This window comes from Berghia stephanieae, chromosome 2 (assembly GCF_034508935.2).
Source record: "Berghia stephanieae isolate SIO BIC M18660-M18661 chromosome 2, UCSD_Bste_1.3, whole genome shotgun sequence".
NCBI lineage: Eukaryota > Metazoa > Mollusca > Gastropoda > Nudibranchia > Aeolidiidae > Berghia > Berghia stephanieae.
Window position 1 is genome coordinate 122999576 of NC_088361.1, and position 21838 is coordinate 123021413.

At 36.5% G+C, this 21838-nt stretch overlaps 1 protein-coding gene across 2 annotated transcripts in view; it reads right to left on the reverse strand.

The window, feature by feature from the left end:
- The window catches only part of LOC144966475 (uncharacterized), a 58641-nt gene that overhangs the window by 6069 nt on the left and 30734 nt on the right, over positions 1–21838 (reverse strand). For both annotated transcript variants that reach the window (XM_078903062.1, XM_078903061.1), the window contains exon 3: positions 8433–8995. In XM_078903062.1, coding sequence (XP_078759188.1) covers positions 8433–8995 — 563 coding nt within the window. The remainder of the gene's footprint in view (positions 1–8432; positions 8996–21838) is intronic.

The window sequence follows — 21838 nt, forward strand, 5'->3', positions numbered from 1 at the left end:
ATCCCGAGCGGACATGACACGAAGTACCAAAACGCCCCTGCTATTAGACGACAAGAGATGCTAGTTAATTTTTCACCCCTCAAAGATTATCGATGGAGAAAGTTCCTTGTGGTTGGTGGGGTAGTGGGAGGATAGATTGATTAATTAATTTGCTGTCCCCTCGTCAACTGTGATTACCATTCTTCTCCAGGCTAAACACCAAATTAGAACCCATTGTGCTACGAGTTATAAAGAGGAATAAATGAGATGAGATGAACGAGTTGGCAAGTTGGTGTCGTTGAATATATTATGGCTGTGGATTTCAATGACGTATTTAACTTGCCACTTTCACTTTTAGGTCATATCAGCGCCGATGAAAAGAATGATAGTGCAAAGCATACAAGGTATATCGATAATATAAAGCTTTATCTTACAACAGCCTTGGACCAAAATTACCAAACAAAAGTTAAACACAAAGGGTCTGATAGATTTAGAAGTGTCGAAAGACTTGTAGACTAAAACTGTTTAGCGTAACAGAGCTTCCTAGGTCTGATTTTTCTGGTTTTTTGGGGGGAAAAGGAAATCGTCAACTTTTTTTCACCGCTTTTTTGGGGGAAAATAAGATTTTGCCATTTAAAAATCAAATCTGCAACAGAGCTTCGAGAATCCAATGGTCTTGGACATACTGCAAGGGAGATATTCCATACTACCTGATTCACATTTAATTTTTAATTCGGCAGACTTGCATTCCCCAAAGTTATGAAAAAAAATTATAATAAATATAATAAATTCAAAGATATCACTATTTTTTGGGTTCAATTGTTAGAAACACTCAAACAATCTGGCACATTAAAACCACCAAGTCACTTCCGATCGGTATCTGTCGTAGATTGAATTATCATTTTATTTATTTATTTATTTTTTTTTTTTTTTAATTTAAATTTTTTTTTTTTGGGGTTGGGGGGGGGGTGTACTTTATTTTCTTTTTGTCTTTTAATCCACAGGTTGTGGGGTGAAAATAGCAGGTCAAGAAATGAGAAAGTTATTGTCCAGGAATTTTTAACCTCGAGCCGCTAAATCACAATGAACCACAACAGACAGCGCATTAAAGGAGTGAATAGTGAATATTTAAGAAGTGAAATACTATTAGCACGGAGCATCGGATCATTAGTTTGAGTTGAAGTCTGAGTAAAGATGAAAAGAGTCTTGAGGATCCGTGAGAGGGCGCTGAAGGACCTATCGGTGGCATTAGTATGGTACTCATCTTCACTGTCAACTCCACACCACGCCTAATTTCCTCCCCGCTGTGTCTCTATTATTGGCGAGGCCTCGGCGGCGTGTTGCGGTGCGCTGAGGGTAACAATGAGACTAATAGGCCAAATGGACTCGCCTAGTTTATGGAGTGGGGATGATAATGACAGAAATAAAAGTTGGGTTTGGAATGGGATGGTGGGAAGGTGATGGGGGTGTTGGTGGAATATCGGCATGATTTATTTATTATGATCATTGGAAATGACTGATTTTTGGTTTTGTGTTGTAAGACTCGTCTTCGGACCGGTAGACCCCTAGTTCGAGTCTCGTTATGGACAGTGTAAAACTGTGTCCTTGGAAAAGGGTCTTAAGTCACACTCTCCGACCGCATTTACGTAAAACAGCGTTGTCTCTGGGAGAAAAAAATTGTAATGGCCCCTCATAGGCATCATGCCTCTTCCTTTCTCGTCGTTCTGTGTAAGTGTTGATTTAGGACACCTTTTAAGACGCGATTATTGAATATTGCGCTATTTAAAACAAACTCGTCAAACTATTATAATCGTTAGCTTTACACGCATAGAGACGCTCGTTGCACATCTCCTTGTATAAATCTATTCACTAGGCGCCGAGTTTGTCTCTTTTTCCCATCCAGAGTTATTTCCTTTAAATGATTTTTAAAAGGGGGGAAATACTGAGTTAATTAACATTAATTTTATGGGGATGATGATGATAGAAATTAGATTTGAGTTTGAGGTCAACGTGCACATATTTACAGGTCTGATAACCGGACACAATTATGGGCCTGTCTTAACATTCTTGTACGTAATGGACAATATTTTGCGCCGATTGGAGAGAATGTCATTACAGCAATGAGACTATAACAAATTGGGCTATCAGACCTGCAAATATGTAAACGTCGGTTGAGATGGAACTGGAAAGCGGTATGGCGGGAGTTGATTATTTTAAAGAAGATAAGTAGGAAAATCGGTCACCAAATCATATAGACGTATCCTGTCATTATAAAATCTCCATCCAATGATAAACGAGAACAAAGCCAGAATGAAGTGTGTCACTGTCGATTTAATCTCAAACTTATAAAGACACGCAAATTGCTGGCTATAAATGTGTGAAGGTCTGACAAAAAGTGTCGGTACTCACGATGACTGTTTCCAAGATTTGAGCTCATTTTTTAAAAGTCAAAAATTGATTAAAAACTGTATAAAATAGGGCTTTAGTATACTGATATTATAACTGTGACATTGTATCCCTGTTAAGATATATTGAAAATGTAAACTGCAATTTTGTTTGGGAAAAATTACTCTGTACATTTGCACTAACTTCAGGGGTTGCAATTTGAACATTTTTACCATATGGCACGATTTGTCAGGCCATGAGACAAATTATGTCCTTATTCATCACCCCCCCCCCCCCCCAACCCTTTCACCCCTCTTTACCCTGTTTCCAATCTTATTACCCATAAAACTCCAATGGTAACGTAATTTAGAGTCGCTTAGAGGAGTGTAAAGTGTTCTATCCCCTCGTCTTTCTATCATAATTCTCTGACTTCTCATTCCATTATCTCTCTCAGCCTTTTATCATTCCTACACCAGTTTTCTTTTCTCTCTCTCTCTCTCTCTCTCTCTCTCTCTCTCTCTCTCTCTCTCTCTCTCTGTGTGTGTGTGTGTGTGTGTGTGTGTGTCTCTTTCTGTCTCTCTCGTGTCTATGTTTATGTGCGTGTGTGTGTCCCTCTCTCTCTCTCTCTCTCTCTCTCTCTCTCTCTCTCTCTCTCTCTCGTGTGTGTGTGTGTGTGTGTGTCACTGTCTCTCTGTCTATCTCTCCCTCTCTCTCTCTCTCTCTCTCTCTCTCTCTCTCTCTTTTTTTATATATATTTATATATATATATATTTATATTTATTTATTTATATATATATATATTATATATATATATATATATATATATATATATATATGAGTATATTATTTGAGTAGTCCGTGCCACGGAGTTCGAGATCAAAAATTCGGTCGAAGACTGGGACACAGCTTGTTAGAGAGAGAGAGAGAGAGAGAGAGAGAGAGAGAGATAGATAGATAGATAGATAGATAAATAGATAGATAGATAGATAAATAGATAGATAGATAGATAGATAGATAGATAGATAGATAGATAGATAGATGTAATTTTATCCAACTTCTACAATATTGTTTCAAGCATTTGCTATCATCAGGAAGTGAAAGTGGATAGATGTATATATATATATTTATGAATGGATTGATTGATAACTAGGTAGATTGATACCTAGGTATGTTTGTAGATTATAAAAATATATAGATGGATAGCCATATTGTGAATTTAAAAAAAATATTGAGCTTTATATTGCGCCATATCCACTAAATGTCCTCAAAGCGCTTTACAAAGGGTCCCTGGTCAACAGCAACATTTAACATGTAGGACGAGACATGACGCCTGCTAGGCGATATTACAATTTTTCGGACAAACACAACGCTGTTAACGGCCAGGTACTCATTTTACACCTGAGTACGGTGAGAGAATGTGAGTAAAGAGCCTTTCCAAGGACTCAACTATGCGCCGAGCGCGAGGGTCGAACCGGGACCTTCGATCCGAAAGCGAGTGTCATACCACTAGACCACATAGCCGCACGAATAGCTAGATGATATGTAGGTCAATAATCATGAACCGAGACATGCATACGAAAAGGACACATGCAAGAAGTTTTAGACTTGAAATAGTGTATGGATTGGCTTTATGGAATGATAGATAGATGTCTTCTTTCCGTCAAACCTAATAATGAAAGGATTAATTACCACTACAATTCAATCTACCCCCCCCCCCCCCCCGCGCCCCATCCCTCCTCCTCCTCCTCCCATCACTACCATTCTTTCCATCAACGACAATTCTGTTACACACTGAGTGAACAACTTTTTAAACATTTTAGCCAGAACAGAAAAGGTTTACTCCTAAATGTTCAAAAGAATAAAAAAGGACTTTAAACCTGAGATTTAACTCTGAAATAAACAAGATAAATATGAACATTTATAGAGAGCATTTCCACGGATTCATCAAACTCAATGCGCTTCACAGTGTTTCATTATATTTCCATTTCATACAATACCAGTCGTTTAATTGACGTCAATTTTGTACAAGCACTCTTACAATATTCGTTATCGAAGTATAGCCATATATTCATTCAAGTTGGATAATCTCAAAGGATCACCGTCATCCGTCTGCCATTGACCACGCTTAACATTGCTTGGTTTTGCGACAAAACGAGATAATACACCACTAAGCCACCAACACTGTGTTGTTTCATTAAAGTCTTCATTATACTATAGTTAAAATCCTATGATTAGCTTTGAGTCGACTGAATCTTTCGATATATTATGAAGTAAACGTTTCCTGGCTAAAATGAGAATACGGCATTTTGTCAGTAGCAGACAGAACAACTCCTGACAAAATCTACTATTAACCGTTATAATAATGCCGTGAATCTAATCCAATCCATTTCTCAAATCCATTCTCTTCCTCCGTCCTCGCCATAAAACAAACTGTCATTAAAGTGATTCATTTACTCCTTGCTGCGACATTTCACTCAAATATTATTCTATTGTATTTGAATTAGACTGACACATCGCTTCGTAGCATTTCTAGTCGAATGTTATAAATCATCGTTGGACCTATATAAAATATATGTCAGAGTGAAAATGGAGAGGCTTCGTATGGGGACAATATAGACAAGGACGTTTCGGGTATAAACCCTTCGTCAGCACAGCAATACACAAATTAACGTGGGGAAAATGTTTAAAAGATTATTTTATTTTTTTTTATTTGTTTTCCACGTTAATCTGTGTATTGTTGTTCTGAAGAAGGGTTTGTACCCGAAACGTCCATTGTCTGTATTGTTCCCATGCGAAGCCTCTCCATTTTCACTCTTTCATTAGTATTTCCGCGATCACTGGCTTCAGGCAACCCCTACCGTTTTCTATTGTCTATGTCATAATATGACAGACACAAAATAAGATATTATTATCATGTATTGTTTGTGAAGGATTGCCCAATTATAGTCTTTCTAGAGACTTTGGGTGTTATCTTACGTTTGTTTAGATACCATTATTTCCAAACATTGTTTATTTACTACATTACAACATGTCTCCATGTCTTGGGCAGACTTTTCCAGCTGCCTTCTTAATATGACTAGATTGCCAACGAAGAGGAATTTCCCGTGGGTCGATCAGCTGTTATTACTGTGTCATAACGGAAGTAGCTCTTTTCGTTTGATGAATATGAGGATCGGGCTGTCAATACACTTTTCTTGTCGAATGATTAGTTATGCGAGGCACTATCTTTCGCTAATTTCACTCTCCTCGATTCAAAATGAATCGACTTTATCAACATGTATTTCTCGCGGAGTTATATTTACTTATATTTACAAAACCAGCATGCTTCATACATGTTGCGTTTATAAATGCAACAATCGGGCTGCGAATGATAGAAGTCGCCGTTTTCATAGATAAGATCAAACGAGGGAAGTGATCAGCACTATTTCTTGTTAAAGTATCAGTATTGCTGCTTTATCGTATCATATTGATATCGAAATTTTTTGATATCGCCCAACACTAATTTAAAAACAAGCCGGAAGTAACTTCGGAAATGTTGACAGTAAACAGCTTGTTTTTATTTGCTACAAAATAAATACTTTATCTTATTTCGAAGCAAATAATAAAAAATCGTGACAATTATTATTTTGAAAAATCATACATTCCATACATATAAGTTTGAAATGAAACTTTTAAAATTGACTTGCTTAAAAGTTCGAAGAAAAGGGGGCGCGTCCATCGGTCCACGGGAATCTTTGAATCTAGTTTAAAACTAATTTAGCGTTTATAAGGGGGAAAGTAGTGTGAATTTTATAAGCCTAACGTTAATAATAATCATCATTGACATAAAGATTTATATCATAGCAACTCTAATGATTGCAAAAATTGCAAAGACTTCCGAGAGTATTTTATAGAGAATTAAGAGGTATCTGAGGTAAACACTTGAGATTTAGACCCAGTAATCCATTAAAATGGAAATGGCTCTGCGCATGGCGGAAGTCATCGTATTTTAACAAACGAAAAGAGGACCACGCCCACTTTGTTCAGATTTCTTCCTTTAAAATCAATGGACCAGTCTCACTTCCGTTCTCCTTATTCTATTTAAGGGTTAGACGGATATTAATTCCTTATTTGTTTGTTTTTCTTCACACAATCTGTTCAGTCATGGGGGGGGGGGGGGGGGGGGGGTTGGGTTGTTGTTTGTTTTGTTTTTTTTCTTTTCACTCTAGATATCAAAATTGCTGATCAGCCACAGTTAGTGAGTACGTTAACATTTTCAGAGGCTAATCATCATAATTTTGACAATTCAAACAAACGCTATGGCCTTGACGAAGAAGGATTTGATTTTTGTTTTCTTTGACACTTTTCTTGTTCCTGGACTAGAAAGAAGTTGCCTTTGCTTTAGATTCGTATAGGGAAATATAAGAAGCACTTAGTTGTGTAAGTTCGAATTGTTATTGATGAGCATGCCTAACCGAATCGCAACATATTTTTGCAAGATTCCTGGTCTTTTGCATTTAAAAAAAAAAGAGAAGTTCTTTATATCATTCTTTCTTTCGGTGAAATAGGTCTAATTATAACATTTATCCTAGTCCCTACGCAGAGATCGCGCGCTCAAATGATTCAAATAATAGGGTTAGAGTTGGTCCATATTAATTAAATAAGTAACCACAATTTTACGCTTGTGGCTTTTGATACAAGATTGTAAAGTTGGTTTAGTATTTCAGTTAATCCTTGTATTATACTCGTTGAATACTCTCATATACTTAATCCTTGTTGGATAAGCTACTTCAATATGGCCTATTGTTTGGTGTCCTAAATCGCATTCTCAAACATGACGGCTCACGCTGAGCACGGCATAGTTAAACACAATACATCAGATAAGATTTCATATTACAATTATGCAGATAATATGAATTAACTCTAGAAAGACCAGGTGAATGAACGAGTTGCTTCTTAATTTAATTGTATGTGTTTTATGGCAATATGATGTTCTTCATCCTATCCCCTCCCCTCCCCCTTATACTCTCACATTTATTAACAACAAAGAGTGGCCAATGACAATTCCTTAACTACTTTATCAACCTACACGGCTAGTAGATAATCCCCTAAAAAACGTCTTCTTCTTCCCGCTTCTTTTTTCTCCTTTGTCATACTCTCCTTCCTCCCCCTCTTTTTCTCCACCTCCTCCTTCTCTTCCCCAGTCCTTCTCGTCGTCGTCGTCGTCCTCCTCCTCCTTCTCCCCCCCTCCTCCTCCTCCTACCCCTCCTCCTCCTCCTCCTCCCTCCTCCCCCCTCCCTCCCCTCCTCCCCCTCCTCCTCCTCCTCTCCTCTTGTTGCTGCTAATACTACTAATACTAATACAACCACCACCGCCACCACCACCACCGCTACCACCACCACCACCACCACTACTACTACTACTACTACTACTACTACTACTACTACTACTACTACTACTACTACTACTACTACTACTACTACTACTACTACTACTACTACTACTACTACTACTACTACTACTTACTACTACTTACTACTATACTACTACTACTACTACTATACTACTACTATACTACTAACTAATAATAATAATATAATAATATAATATATATAATACATAATAACATATATATATAATATATATTTTATAATAATAATATATAATAATAATACTAATAATAATAATAATAATAATAATAATAATAATAATAATAATAATAATAATAATAATAATAATAAATAATAATAATAATAAATAATAATAATAATAATAATAATAATAATAATAATAATAATAATAATAATAATAAATAATAATAATAATAATAATAATAATAATAATAATATAATAATAATAATAATAATAATAATAATAATAATAATAATAATAATAATTAATATAATAGTAATAATAATACTATATTGATTTATAAATTTTTTATTGTTTTAGCCAGTACGGATTACTAAAATTATCTAATTCCTTTATAATCAATGTTACAATGGTTTGGTCAGAGAGATGTCAAGGTCCATTGGCCTAAAACATACTCTTCAACTGAACTGTAGTTTATTGTATCTACCCCATCTCACCTGTACTCGAACCTCTGGCAAATTAATCTTGATAGCAAGCTCTTCCCTGCTGTAAACATCAGGATAATGAGATCGCTCGAATGCTCTCTCCAACTCGTGCAGCTGGTAGGTGGTAAATGTGGTCCGGTTACGCCGATGTTTCTTGGTCTTACCACTGCCGCCGCCACTGCTGCAGTTAGGATCATCATCGACATCGTCATCATCGTCGTCATCGTCATCATTGGTGACGCTGATTGGTCTGTGGGAATTGTCTGAAGAAAATGACGATGCCGCTGTTAGTAACCTTTTCTCTTCGCGGTGATAATGGTTATTTAAATTATTGTTGAGGATATGTTGGTGATGGGTATTTTCAATGCTGTGATGGTTTGGACTGTCATTACTAAGGGCGGTATGGTGTTGATGGTGATGGTGATGCTGGTGAAGACGTTGGTGGTGGTTGTTGTTGTTGATTTTGTTGTTGATATGGTTGTTGTAGTTTGGGATTTGCAAGTTGAAGAGCCCTGAGTGGTTGGGTTTTGGCGATAAATCTTGAACATCAATTCTAGATCGACTCAGCTTAGAATCTGGGAATTCAAAAAGTGCAGGAAAATTAAATCAATATAACGAATTATTTAAAACATGATACACAATAATCCACTGAAATACACTCAAGAAATAAACACATAATTAACTTAATAAAAAATACAAAAAGAAGTAAAGATTCCTACAATAGCTGGGTAGTATTATAATTCTCGTCACCAATACGAGAGAGAGAGAGACAAAAAAGATTCCAAGTGATCGGTAACTGGAGGGTTCATCACTAATATGAATTCACAATTCGACCAATTGCGTTGTAGGATTAATTATTATTCATTGGCATTTTGCAACACTCCAAAAGATTCCAAATGAAATAAGTAAAAAGGAATTATGTTGAGTGACGAGCGATAGTTAGGTAGGTAGGTGTGTGTGTATGTGTGTGTGTGTGTAAGGGGGGGGGTCCCTGTAGCTCAACTGGTTAATCACTAAAATCCTAGTCGAACGAACCTCGTTCTAATCCGCATTTTTCTAGCCCCACTCTCCGTCAAGCAATGATTAGCTAGATGGATCTAAGTTAGATTTGAAGACGCGCACTCTGACGATAGATCATCGTATGATGCAAAGGTTTGCACCTTTTCAACGGATTCAACATTTGCGCCGGATGTAGCTGGACTCAAACTTACTTGGCACAGGCCAAAATCCGAGAGAGACATACTAACTAGACCGCAATATCACACAGTTCGGGTCAATTGAATTCTTCGGCTTTTACAGGTGCAAAAATCTGTGTGTTTACTTTAAAAGTAGAATGTCCCTCTTCGAACCTTACTTTTACATGTTTTGTTTGGCATAATATCATTTAAAGTCATAAAAACTAGGAAGAAAAATCGCTTCGAGTATCTTACAATTTGTCCACAAGGGAGATCATGCTACAAAAAGATCATAAAAAATTGTGCATTGAAATCTTGAGATAAGACAAATGAGGTTGCGAGTCAATGAACGACCCAGCAGGTGCGATTAATGATATGTTATGATTTGGTTCCAGATAACACGTTTTTTTCCCCCGACTAACTCGGTTTTTACTCTATGAAAATAATGGGACACCTGGCCATATTTACAAGTATGTTGATTGAATGTAGTTTAGTAAAATGCTAACCAGTTATGCCTGTCAACACATGGGCAACCAACACACTAACCTCAACTATAAGTATGTTAGAGAGAAGTTGTGGGAACTGATCGAATACACGACTGGCAGACATCAAACAACGGAATGCCATCAACCCACAGCTACTGTTAGTACATGCCTATCAGCCAGTTCGGGTGGCCTTCCAGTTTGTGAGCAACATCAAACCACAGCAATGTGTAGATTTGCATTGTATAACCGTGCAATCTCGAGCGTTTTCGAGTCGTTTGCAAACCTGCCTTTTTATAGAACTACAAATTATTTGGCCTCCATCGGCAGAACTACAGAAACACGAATTTAATAAGACGTGTTAAAAATGAAAATTTCGCACTAAGACACAAGGTCAAGTTAGATAGTATCTTGAAGCATCACAAAAACTTGCAGAGGGCAAATGAATACTAAAGCTTAATATATTGACATTATTATTATTTTCTATGAAAACTACGAATTGTTCAAATTTCAAGTAAACAGGTTTCCGTTTGTGTTATGTATTTGTGAGGCGTTATGGCTCGTCCAAACTATTTGAGTGTTGCCGTTGGCTAGGGACCCCTTGTAGAGCTTAGAGCACATTTGGTGGTTAGTGCTAGTTCATAAATTCTCACATGTTTATAATGCTTTATTTTTTCCCGGGTATGCCATTTTAAAAGAAATCTTAATTTTATATAGCACAAGTCGTCAGATAGGCTTTCTTGTTTGTATTCGCAATCTTACAGATACTCATTCATACATGAGATGAGTTTGTGTTGTGTGAAAAGTAATGCGATCATTGACACACTGATATCAAGAATGACAATGATATACATCGCTGGGTTCTGGGTTTTTTTTTTGTTTTTTTGTTGTTTTTTTGGTCATAAGACGAGACTCCGACAAGGGCAGTGAATGGCTCTTTAAATCAATCATAATAAATATGAGAAGTTGCATAGCCATCGGTAACATATAGCCTGACACTAGAACCGTGGCCTTCGTAAAGTTATGGCCTGATACTGACCAAAAAATGACGTCAAAATGCCAGTCTTTTGCCAAACCAATGAAATAACTTGTTTCCATGAGCACTACTAACGACAACTCACTAGGCGGTGCAAAAACCAACTAATGACGTCAAACTGCCAGTCCTTTTGGATTTCAGTACCAGGCTATAACATAACGATGGCTACGCTAGAACCCTCTAGGACTGGCAGTTTGACGTCATTTTTAGGTTTGTGTAGCGTCTAGTGAGTTGCCGTTAGTAGAGTTCAAGGAAACAAGTTATTTCATTGGTTGAATTATTGAATACAACTCACGACTTGTTTTCTTTTGTACAAAAGACTGGCATTTTGACGTCATTTTTTGGTCAGTGTCAGGCTATAACTTTACGATGGCTACAGTAGTTGTGACCAACTCACAAACGCCTGACATTGTTTCATGTCCACATTTTCAGGTTTATAATAAAGGTAGGTGAATCCCTAAGAGCTCCTGTTTTATTACAGTAAAACGTGACGTGAACCGGTCAACTCTTGGCTGTCTTAACTCACTCAACCCTAACACCGACTATATCCGTAGTTTTTTCCAGGTTACTTTTACCCCATGACTATTTATCACATTTTTCTGAGACAAATAATAATTATAAGCGTAGAATCAAAGCTATTGTTTTTAGTTCTTGCATGTTAATGATAGTTGAATAAAACTATGCACATGCTCATTTTTAATACTTTTTTTTTCTAATTTTGAAAAGTAGCAAAAATCTTTAGGGTTGAGTGAGTTAATTCAACAACAATAAAAGAATGAATAAAGTCAACCACATACAATCTATACGTGCTTTGCACTGTTCCTTGTTTTTAATATTCATACTTGCAGCGCATGTGTCTTCATAATCTGAAATTGTTTTCCCGGGGGAGACATTTTTGCATGCAAAGCAATTTTATTTCAAATTCAAGAAGAAAAGACAAAAATATTAGTCTAAAATAAATAAATAAAGAAATCATTTGAAAACGAGAGAAAAAATGGGGGAAATACACCATCTTCATCTAGGTAAGATTAATAATAATTGTTATTTCTTGAATTTCAAGTGAGAATTATGGATTATTTGTGAAACCCTAGCATGCTTATTATATTTCCTTTTACAGGATGATTTTTTTTAAATTCAACCCCTCCCCCATCATCACATTACGTTTATAGTTTGGTGTGCGTGTGTGTGTGTGTGTGTGCGTGTGTGTGTGTGTGTGTGTGAGGGTGTGTGTGTGTGGGGGGGGGTATGTATGTGTTTGTGTGTGTTTGTGAGTGTATGTAGATCAAAATGTGTGTTTAAGAATAAAATAATTTTTTTGCGTTATTTTTTGGATCCTAATGCAATTGCGATTTACTGATATAACGATACAATTCATAAATGATAGATTATGAGATATGTTGGATGTGATTAAGGCTGTCCTACACAATTACTGACATTTCATTCTAGTGCCATCCATTGAGTCACGGTGCCATCTGTGTGTTTTCGTATTGTTGAAATTAGAAAAAAATCCACTAACGTCAGACCATTTGTGATATACAATTCTATTATACCGGGGGAAAATTAATCTAAAGGGTTATTGAAATCATTGTTCCGCGTGGCTGGTACTCGTCTGCCGCCTCACTTCTCTCGTTTTGTCTAGCGAGACGAAAGGTTGAGCTTGTAACTCGATGCCACCTCTTGAACGGGACACGACAAGAGGCGCGTTGTTCCCTGCGCCAAAACACACACATGTTTTGTTGAGAAGAAAAAATTAAATTACCATGTATTATTTCAAACCTTGTCAATTGCCGAGGCGTAATTAATTCTCGTGGTTTGTTAAGCCTAGCGCTGTCTTCGACAAGAGCCGGCGGAAAACTCGTGTACAAGACCAGATCATTAAAATATCATATATCGTTTCAGACAAGCAGTTTTCGCCATGATAAAATTGTATCACACAGAGGGAATAAAAGTCTCTTCAGTCGTGGCAACCTTGTCAAGATGGGGGGAATGCGTACGTTTCGGAGCGGACCTTCTTATAAGCCCGACGTTTCACAAGACACTCTGCCTCTTAAATTATATTTCATTAATAGTTTTTTCATGGAAAATGTTGCTACAATTGTATCGAATAGTGCATCCATTTCATGCTGTTCTGATTCTTCAAGAGCCCCACAGATTCGCTGATGACACCTTGTTAATGTCATTTTTTTTAACGAGTTTATATTTTGCTCGTCTAATTCTCAGAACATTTAAAAGCCGGACAATTGTGTTTTATTATACGTCTTTTTAATTTCTGTTGGCTTTCCCCCCCCCCCCCCCCCCCCCTATATTTACATAGATAACCCTGCGACCCTCCTCATTTACAATCGAACTCAAATTGAATTATCGTCACGAGTGCTGCTTCCATTAAGACGTGAATGATTTTCTTTTCACGGCGAGTTACTTGCTCGTCAGATCCAGGTTGATAAGTTATTCTTGTATATATGTTATCATTACATCACCGCTTAACAGGTCCCTGGGTCTATTTCACGCAGCAAATGACATGGGGCTCGTCCAAATTTAGCCTTTTGATTTATGATCGGTATAAATTCTTATCGACTTGTGATTAGACTGACACCTGACAGGCATTATTACCCAACGCTTTTTCGTAGTTAACGTGTATCCTAAGCCTTTCACACTCACAATTATATCGGTTCCCGTATCATAATATAATATTATAATTAAGTCATGAATACAGCATTTGTCTTTTTCTTCGCCTGAATTGAATCTCAGTGATGTTATTTCTAGTGGAGCTATTTTTGAAAGAGGCAAATTCCTTAAAGATGATAATACTAATACCAGAAAAAATGTATTATAATTATTCTCTGATAGGGATGTTTCGCGGTTTCCTTTATCAAAAACATTAACTAATATGGATCGTAAACATCATATGGAAGGCTAACTAAATTTCTGCTGACGACCATTGTAAATCCCTGTACCTTGCTATCAACTCTGAAAAAAAAAAGTATTTCGAAATATATTATGCTTAAAGTGGTAACAATATTTTTTTTTAATTGTTCTCAACTGATTCGTACATGGCTATAACCTCCCCGAGATTATTTTTCCTTTTGATTGGGAAAATTTGATTTAGACTGCAACTCCGACATCAACTGGATCATGTCAGTCCCTGATTTTTGTTGAAGTCAGACTGTAGTTTTTGATTAATTCCATGTCAGAATCTAGACATGGTGATATTGTGATGACCAATCGTACTTCAAGTTTACATGAAATCGTGTTACCGTTACCATGACATTTGATCACATCACAGTTTTGTGGTTTAAAAAGAAAACGGGAATCAAATATACAAGGCTCGATATAAGGGTGCTTCTTGTTGGCATCCTCTATACATTATTTCTCTTGATTCGTTTGTGAACTGGTATTAATCCTTTCTAGACTTTACACTTAACTCTATGCCTTATCCTATCTTCCATCTTCAGGTGTATTCATTAGATTACGTATGCAAGTAAATTTGGAATCGTTGATGATGTATCAGATATTCAGAACATCCAAAAAAGGAATTATCTATGGCTTGAATAATTTAGGAAGATGAGCCAACGGTAGACGGGGTATCTCTGGGTTGAGTCCCAGGAGTGTCAAATATTATTTGCTAAGGGTTGTTATTCACCTGTTTCTTTTCATTTTCTTTTTCTTTATCCAAGTAGCCTTAACCAGTTTTTCCATGTTTTGTTGAAAATAATTTTAAATGATTATCGCGTAACGTTGAAAATTCCCATTGGCATATCATTTTGTTGTTTGATTTTTTTCCCCCTTCACTTTATCTCCTCTATGCTCCGTACAGGATAGAGTTTGGCTAATATATCAGTACAATACACAATCATTATGTCTGGGTAGATAATGCCCATTTTTGGCAGATCATTCATAGTCCTCATCCACCCTACACATTCATAAACCATTCACCATTCATACACCATACAGGCTTGGTGTCAATTTCTCGCTCCGCCCATCACCTTTTAAATAGCGCCCCCTGTTGTCTACTTTGAGTTTTCGAGACTTCCGTTTTTCCTGGTCCTTTTGTACCATAGTCTATACGACAATCGTTCAACCCACAACAGGTTTTAAAGAGCTTTCGGTCCGTGAAATGCCCGTTTAGGCAGGTATTTTCTGTTGGTTAATTTAATTAGAGACGGGGCGTGGGGACAATTCAGCCCTGGAATAAATGGGAGCTTAAGATTTTACTAGAGGCGCCGACCTCCATTTCTTGATTGTATTACTCACTTGAATTTTTTTTATTATTATTATTATATTATATCGAAGGCAATTTTCGCCACATGATCTTAATGCTGTATTGTATAGAGATCAACAGTGACAAAATGTGTATAATTTGTCTATCATAGTCGTTCCATTCAGCGATATGTAGTAGTTGGTGTTTATATATAAATATGGATGTTTTTTGAGCTAGGATAATTATGTTTCCCTTCCCTTTTTATAGGGCATTTTAACGTTCTAAGCTTTAGGTATGCATAAAGTTAAACATTTGTGATCTTTTAAATGAGAGGTCCAAATTGTTAATGTGTTGTATTGACCTAAATCACGATGTCTTCCTTTTTCACGCGCATTTTAATGTTTGAAACTCAAGGAATACAAACAAAGTTTAACTGCGATATTTTTCAAGAGAGCTCAAACTGTACCAGTAAGAGAAAACGCTGGTGGCAGCCAATAGTCTACGGTCCAGAATCTGTCTTCCACTCTTCATCAGTTGGTCTCGGCGGTGTCACCTATTTATTTATGGTAACGTTTTGATATTGGTCCGGAGACTGAAGGTCCTGAGTTCGAGCTTCACTCGGCGCATAGTTGAGTCCTTGGAAAAGGCTCTTTACTCACATTATCTCACCGTACTCAGGTGTAAAATGAGTACCTGGGCCGTTAACATCGTTGTCTTTGTCGGAAAAAAACTGTAATATCGCCTAACAGGTGTTATGCCTCGTTCTACATGTTGCTGTTGGTCAGGGAACCCTTGTAAAGCGCTTTGAACACATTAAGTGGATATTGCGCTATATAAAAGCTCAAGTTTGTTGGGGGTTTTTTTGTGAAGGGCATCTACTTGGACATTGCATCGTGAGGCAACTGTCAGGCGAGATCAGAATGGTTTATGAGTATGACTTTGTCCACACATTTTTTGATACTTTAAAAAAGTTTTCGGTTTGTTCTTCACTATTTAACCATAAAAAAAATTAAAAAAAAAAAAAATGATGAAAGCGAGTTTTTCTTAGTTTTTCGAAACAACCAAGTATTGAAGTATTTTAATGGCGAACGCACACATACACACACACAAACACACACACGCACACACACACGCACATATATATATATATATATGTGTGTGTGTGTGTGTGTGTGCGTGTGTGTGTGCGTGTATGTGTGTGTCGTTTTTGTCACGTTCGCCATAAAAAAATACTCCAACATTGAGAAAGAGAGAGAGAGAGAGAGAGAGAGAGAGAGAGAGAGAGAGAGAGAGAGATCTCGGCCCTTCATTTTTTTTATTTTATTGGTTTGTGTGTCTGTGTGTGTGTGTGTCTGTGCGTGTGCGTGTGTGTGTGTGTGTGTGCATGCATGTACGGGAGCGCGCAAGCCTGCGTGCCAATCAAAGGGATAATATATCGCCCCGTTTCCCGGACCTGGATGATTCTGTTATTTTGATCGAACTTGACACCAAACAAATTATTAATGACTTAATTGCTTTTACAAATGCCATTAAATGGTCTAATACCAAAGTTTATTTTTAATTTATTTTTTAATTTCTGAATTTTACAAAATATGTATTGTCTCGTTTCGATTTATTAATTTTTCGGGAAAGGGGGGGGGGGGGGGGAGTTGGATTTTGAAATTATCATTTTTTTGAAAATGAATTTGTGATTCAATTAAAACATAGTTGCCAATATTTTTTATTTGTATACGGCATTAAAAAAAAAAAGATATAATGTTTTTTTTTGTTTTTTTTTTGTTTTGTTTGTTTTTAAAATTTTTATTTGATATTATAATTACTGTGTATCCTAAAACAGATATCTCTCAATCTCGTTGCTGTCATTGGAACTAACAATGAAAAAAAAAATCCACACAAAAACGCCAGACCGTTTAGTGTCATGATTTTATCATGGTTTTCACGCCGTCATCCTATTCCAATCAAAATTCTTTCATAAGCTTTAATCTAATTTCTTTTCACAAATTTTAATGTTACATAAATACCCCCTGGCCTTTTCCCCAGTTTCATTCAAAATTAAACACCATCCATCAAATTGATTCTGTCAATTTAGATTTTCATCTTTTTTATATTTCTTTTTTATTTTTTATTGGACTATTAAATTCAGAGCCATCCTTGTTATCTCTATCAACGCTCTATCGACACTCTATCTATCTATCTATCTATCTATCTATCTATCTATCTATCTATCTATATCTATATTTATCTATCTATCTATATATTTATATCTATCTATCTATCGGTATATCTATATATCTATCTATCTATCTTTCTATCTATCTCTCTATCAGTGTATCTATCTACATTCATCTCTATCTATCTATCTATCTATCTATCTATCTATCTATCTATCTATCTATCTATCTATCTATCTGCATCTATATATTCACCATATTATACGCTCTCTATTCATCCATCGCTATCTCCCTCCCAACCCCCCTCTCTCTCTCTCTCTCTCTCTCTCTCTCTCTCTCTCTCTCTCTTTTCCGTCTTCCTCTTCTTTTCCTATACTTCTCTCTTGTTCATTTCTCTATCCTAACCTCCACCCCCCTCAACCACAACAATGTTTCTCTCACCTTTTTTCTTTTTCTTGACGATCAATTTTACTCATCTTTTCTCTACTATCAGTTCATCCTCCAGCCCCCCCCCCCCCGACCTCCCCCCCCCCCCCTCCCATTTCTCCTTAATATTTATTTCATACTCAGTGTGTTTCAATCCCAATCTCAAAGCCCCCACCCCACCATTTAACTCTTTCTCTCCCTCCTCGACCTGTCTGCAGATACAAAGAGTGCTGTCACAGTCCGCGGCGCAAGGTGCAACTACGACTAGAGAGCCCGAGGCGATCTGAAAACAGTTTCGTACAGAAAACATATTATTTGCTGCAAATCGGGATCCCTCCAAATAGGGCTATGCCAAATTAGAGTGATTATCTTGGTTTTATCGTGGTGACAAGCGTCACACAGGGGGCTCTCTATCCCGCTGCGACGAAACATATTTTGTGTACCTCCTCAAGGGTTGGAGCTTCTACAAACATAAGCAGATGGGCTTGGGACGATGCGGGAGGAAAATTTATGGTCCAATAAGAAACAAAGTGGAATTAATAATACAATTAACGACGTTATTGTTGAATGGGCTGGATTGATTGTTGTTTTAACTGATGTAATTAGATATAATAGGTGTTTTTTGTTTGTGTCAAAAAGATCTATTTAAACATTAATCTTTACACAAATATTGAATGAACTCGCTTGTTTGTTTTCAATCATGATATTTTTTTTTTAATTGTCATGTTTAGAAATTCTATTTATTTCATTTTAATGTTAAGAAATCATTTTAAAGTCATGAATCATACTAGTGGGATAGAGGCTATTCCGATTTCTGTAGCGTGAAAAAGGAGATAAACAATTATTTAATGCTTAACAATTTCTCGAAAGAGCGTTTGTTTAGCTCAGAGTAGACGCTGCACTTGATCTAAATTATAAAACAGTGACAACTAAAAGATTTCGAAATATCGAAGTTTTTGGATCAGCATAGAATAGAATGGAATCCAATGGTCTGCTTCTACCGCAGAAAAAAAACCCAACAACAACAACAACAAAAACAAACTTTTTTTAAAAACTGGAGCAATGAAGTCGGACAACCTTGCTGGCAGACGGTACTCAATCCAATAATTCAGTACCTATGTCAGAGAATTGGAAAGGAGGAGAGCTCTTTTATCATCAACGACTAGGCCGTATTCTATAATTTTGGCAAAAAAAAGACAACTTTTTACTTCATACTAATATATCGATCAATTATTGTGAAAATGAGATTTCTCTGAATATTTGAGATCAGCTTAAATTACGACATCAGGTCGCGAGTTTTGTCCATTAAGCCGTTTACTCTAAACAAAATGAAGTAAAACTTCCTGGATACTCTATCAGGCCTACCTACTTGAAAATTTAATAACTCGTAATTTTTAAGTGATAAAAATTGTAGTCGCTGTAGTTGACTTTAAAAATCAACAGTTTACCCTCATATAGATTAAATAACATTTAAAAATTCTTAAAACACGTAGCCTGTCATCAAATTTCATGTTCAATAATATGTTTTAATGACTTAGGGGTACTTATAAAATTCTGAAACTGGAGCCAAAATTTGGTCATTCTACGAAATTTTCGAAATGGTAGGCAGATCTGCTGATGAAGGCTTACAGACTACGTACGATCCAGGACCTGTCGAAGAGTAGCCAGTCTGTGTGAACGAACGTTGTCTGTAGTAACGGATCGGAGCACAGACTACTAAGAGTCCTGTATTCTCTATGGATCGGAGACCGCAGAGCATCTGGTTGAACATTCGACTGTGACGCAGCTGCATGAGGTTTCATTTATGGTTGATGGGTGTGGAAAAGATTTTGCAGAATGGGTAGTGTGCATCACGTGTTGTCTATGGTGTGCATGGCCGACTAGAGTACTATAGTTACGTCATGGTAGTGTGTCATTGCGTGTTGTCTATGGTGTGCATGGCCGACTAGAGTACTATAGTTACGTCATGGTAGTGTGCATCACGTGTTGTCTATGGTGTGCATGGCCGACTAGAGTACTATAGTTACGTCATGGTAGTGTGTCATTGCGTTGTAGTGTTACCATTTATTTGATGCTGTTGCATACCTCGTCAAAAACACGGAAAGTTTAAAACATTACAGTTTAATTTGCTATCGCGCTTATAGTTCCGAGGTAGTTATTCAGGACCATAAGGTCAATGGAGCCGGAGTTCATCCCGGTTTCTGATGCCTCAAAAGGACAATATTATAAAATGCTTGTAACCATTTTATAAGACGCCAGTCTAACGCAAAATACGTTCCGCCAGATGTTATAGAGGGGAACGGGGGGGATGGGGGGGGGGGGGGTGTAAACAAGCTGGGATCTAGCTTAATCTTATCGTAAAGGAAGTAAAAGTTTTCTGGCTAAAATAAAACATGTGTTCTGATATTGAGAATACTAAGCTGCTAGAAGCTGTGGTCTATTAAAAAACAAAAAGCAATATGAATGCAATGGGTTGAAAGAAGACGTCACTTTAAATCCAGACAAACGGCTGTTTAAAGTGATGTATTAACGTTTTGTTGTTTTTGGTATTAGTTAAAGAAATTTGAGCCCAAAGCTTACCCTGTGTGGTGGTGTTTTTTGTTTTGTTTGTTTATTATTTGCTTGTTTGTTCAGTTTTTTTTTCATTTGTTGTATTTTTGGGGGGTTGTTTTGTTTTTTTTTTGGTTTTTTTTTTCTGTTGTCCATTTTCCTCTACTTCTTTTTTAAACATTTTTTAAAAATTGATATATTTATTTATTTATTGTTTTGGGTTTTGTTTGGCTTCTTTTTCATTTCAGTTGTTATTTGTTTTGTACAACGACATTGTAGCTGTGACGTGTCTTTATTTACAGGAATGATAGAATGTAATCCGTTATGGGATCCATCGTCTCAATCCGTTATCATGTCGGAGTCAGAAATAAGATGAACTTTTCGCTTTTTGCAGTCAAGCAATCACATTCATTTTTTTTCAAGAAAGCATATAAATTTGACCTAATTTTGACAAATTTAATAAAGATTCACGTTAGAACTGTACACCTTAATACAAGATTGAGGTCTTGAGCCACATATTATTGGTGAAAATATCAAGCACCATATTTCTATTTCAAATTCTTAACTCACTCAACCCTAACACCGACTATATCCGTAATTTACCCGGGTTACTTTTACCCCATGGATATTTATTACATTTTTTATGAGACAAATTATAGGCGAAGTATCAAAGGTAATGTTTTTAGATTTTACATGTTAGTGGAAGTTGAATAAAACTATCTATGTACGTGCTCATTTTTAATAAAAGTAGCCAAAGTCTCTAGGGTTGAGTGAGTTAAATAGTGAAAATGGTCCAGTCAAGCTTTGCTGAGTGAGCCCTATTACTGCTTTACCCCTCACCCACCAAAAAGTGTTACAAATTGTGGCCTGATAAGCGATTTTTTAAAAATTCAGTGACATCCAACCGATCACAATTTAGAGCACTCGTTAAACCCGAGGACGAGTTGAATTGTGTATTATCTATTTCTTCGGCAATTCAAGTACATAATGTGCAATCGCTTTACTATTAAATTGTTTGTAAAGGCGAGAAAAGCTAATAAACTAAAAATCGATTAGCCATTCAATCATCATCCCGCCCTTCGTTTCCTTCTCCTCCTCCTCTTTCTATTTAACCCAACCTTAACCTTTTTACGGCGAGATTCAATTTCTTTAACGTAATAATTTTATCCATTATCTATATGGTAAAAATTGAATTTATAACCATTTTCATGGAAAGCCGAGTCGCATTGCTTTTAATGTTCTCTTGTTGAAAAAGGTTACGTTTGGGGGTCGGGTAGGTTAGAGCAAGCTCAAAACCCGTTCGTAAAGGGTTATTGATCAAACAATTTAATTCAATCCTATCAGTCGACGGTATAAATTAACAAGATATAACATTTACCT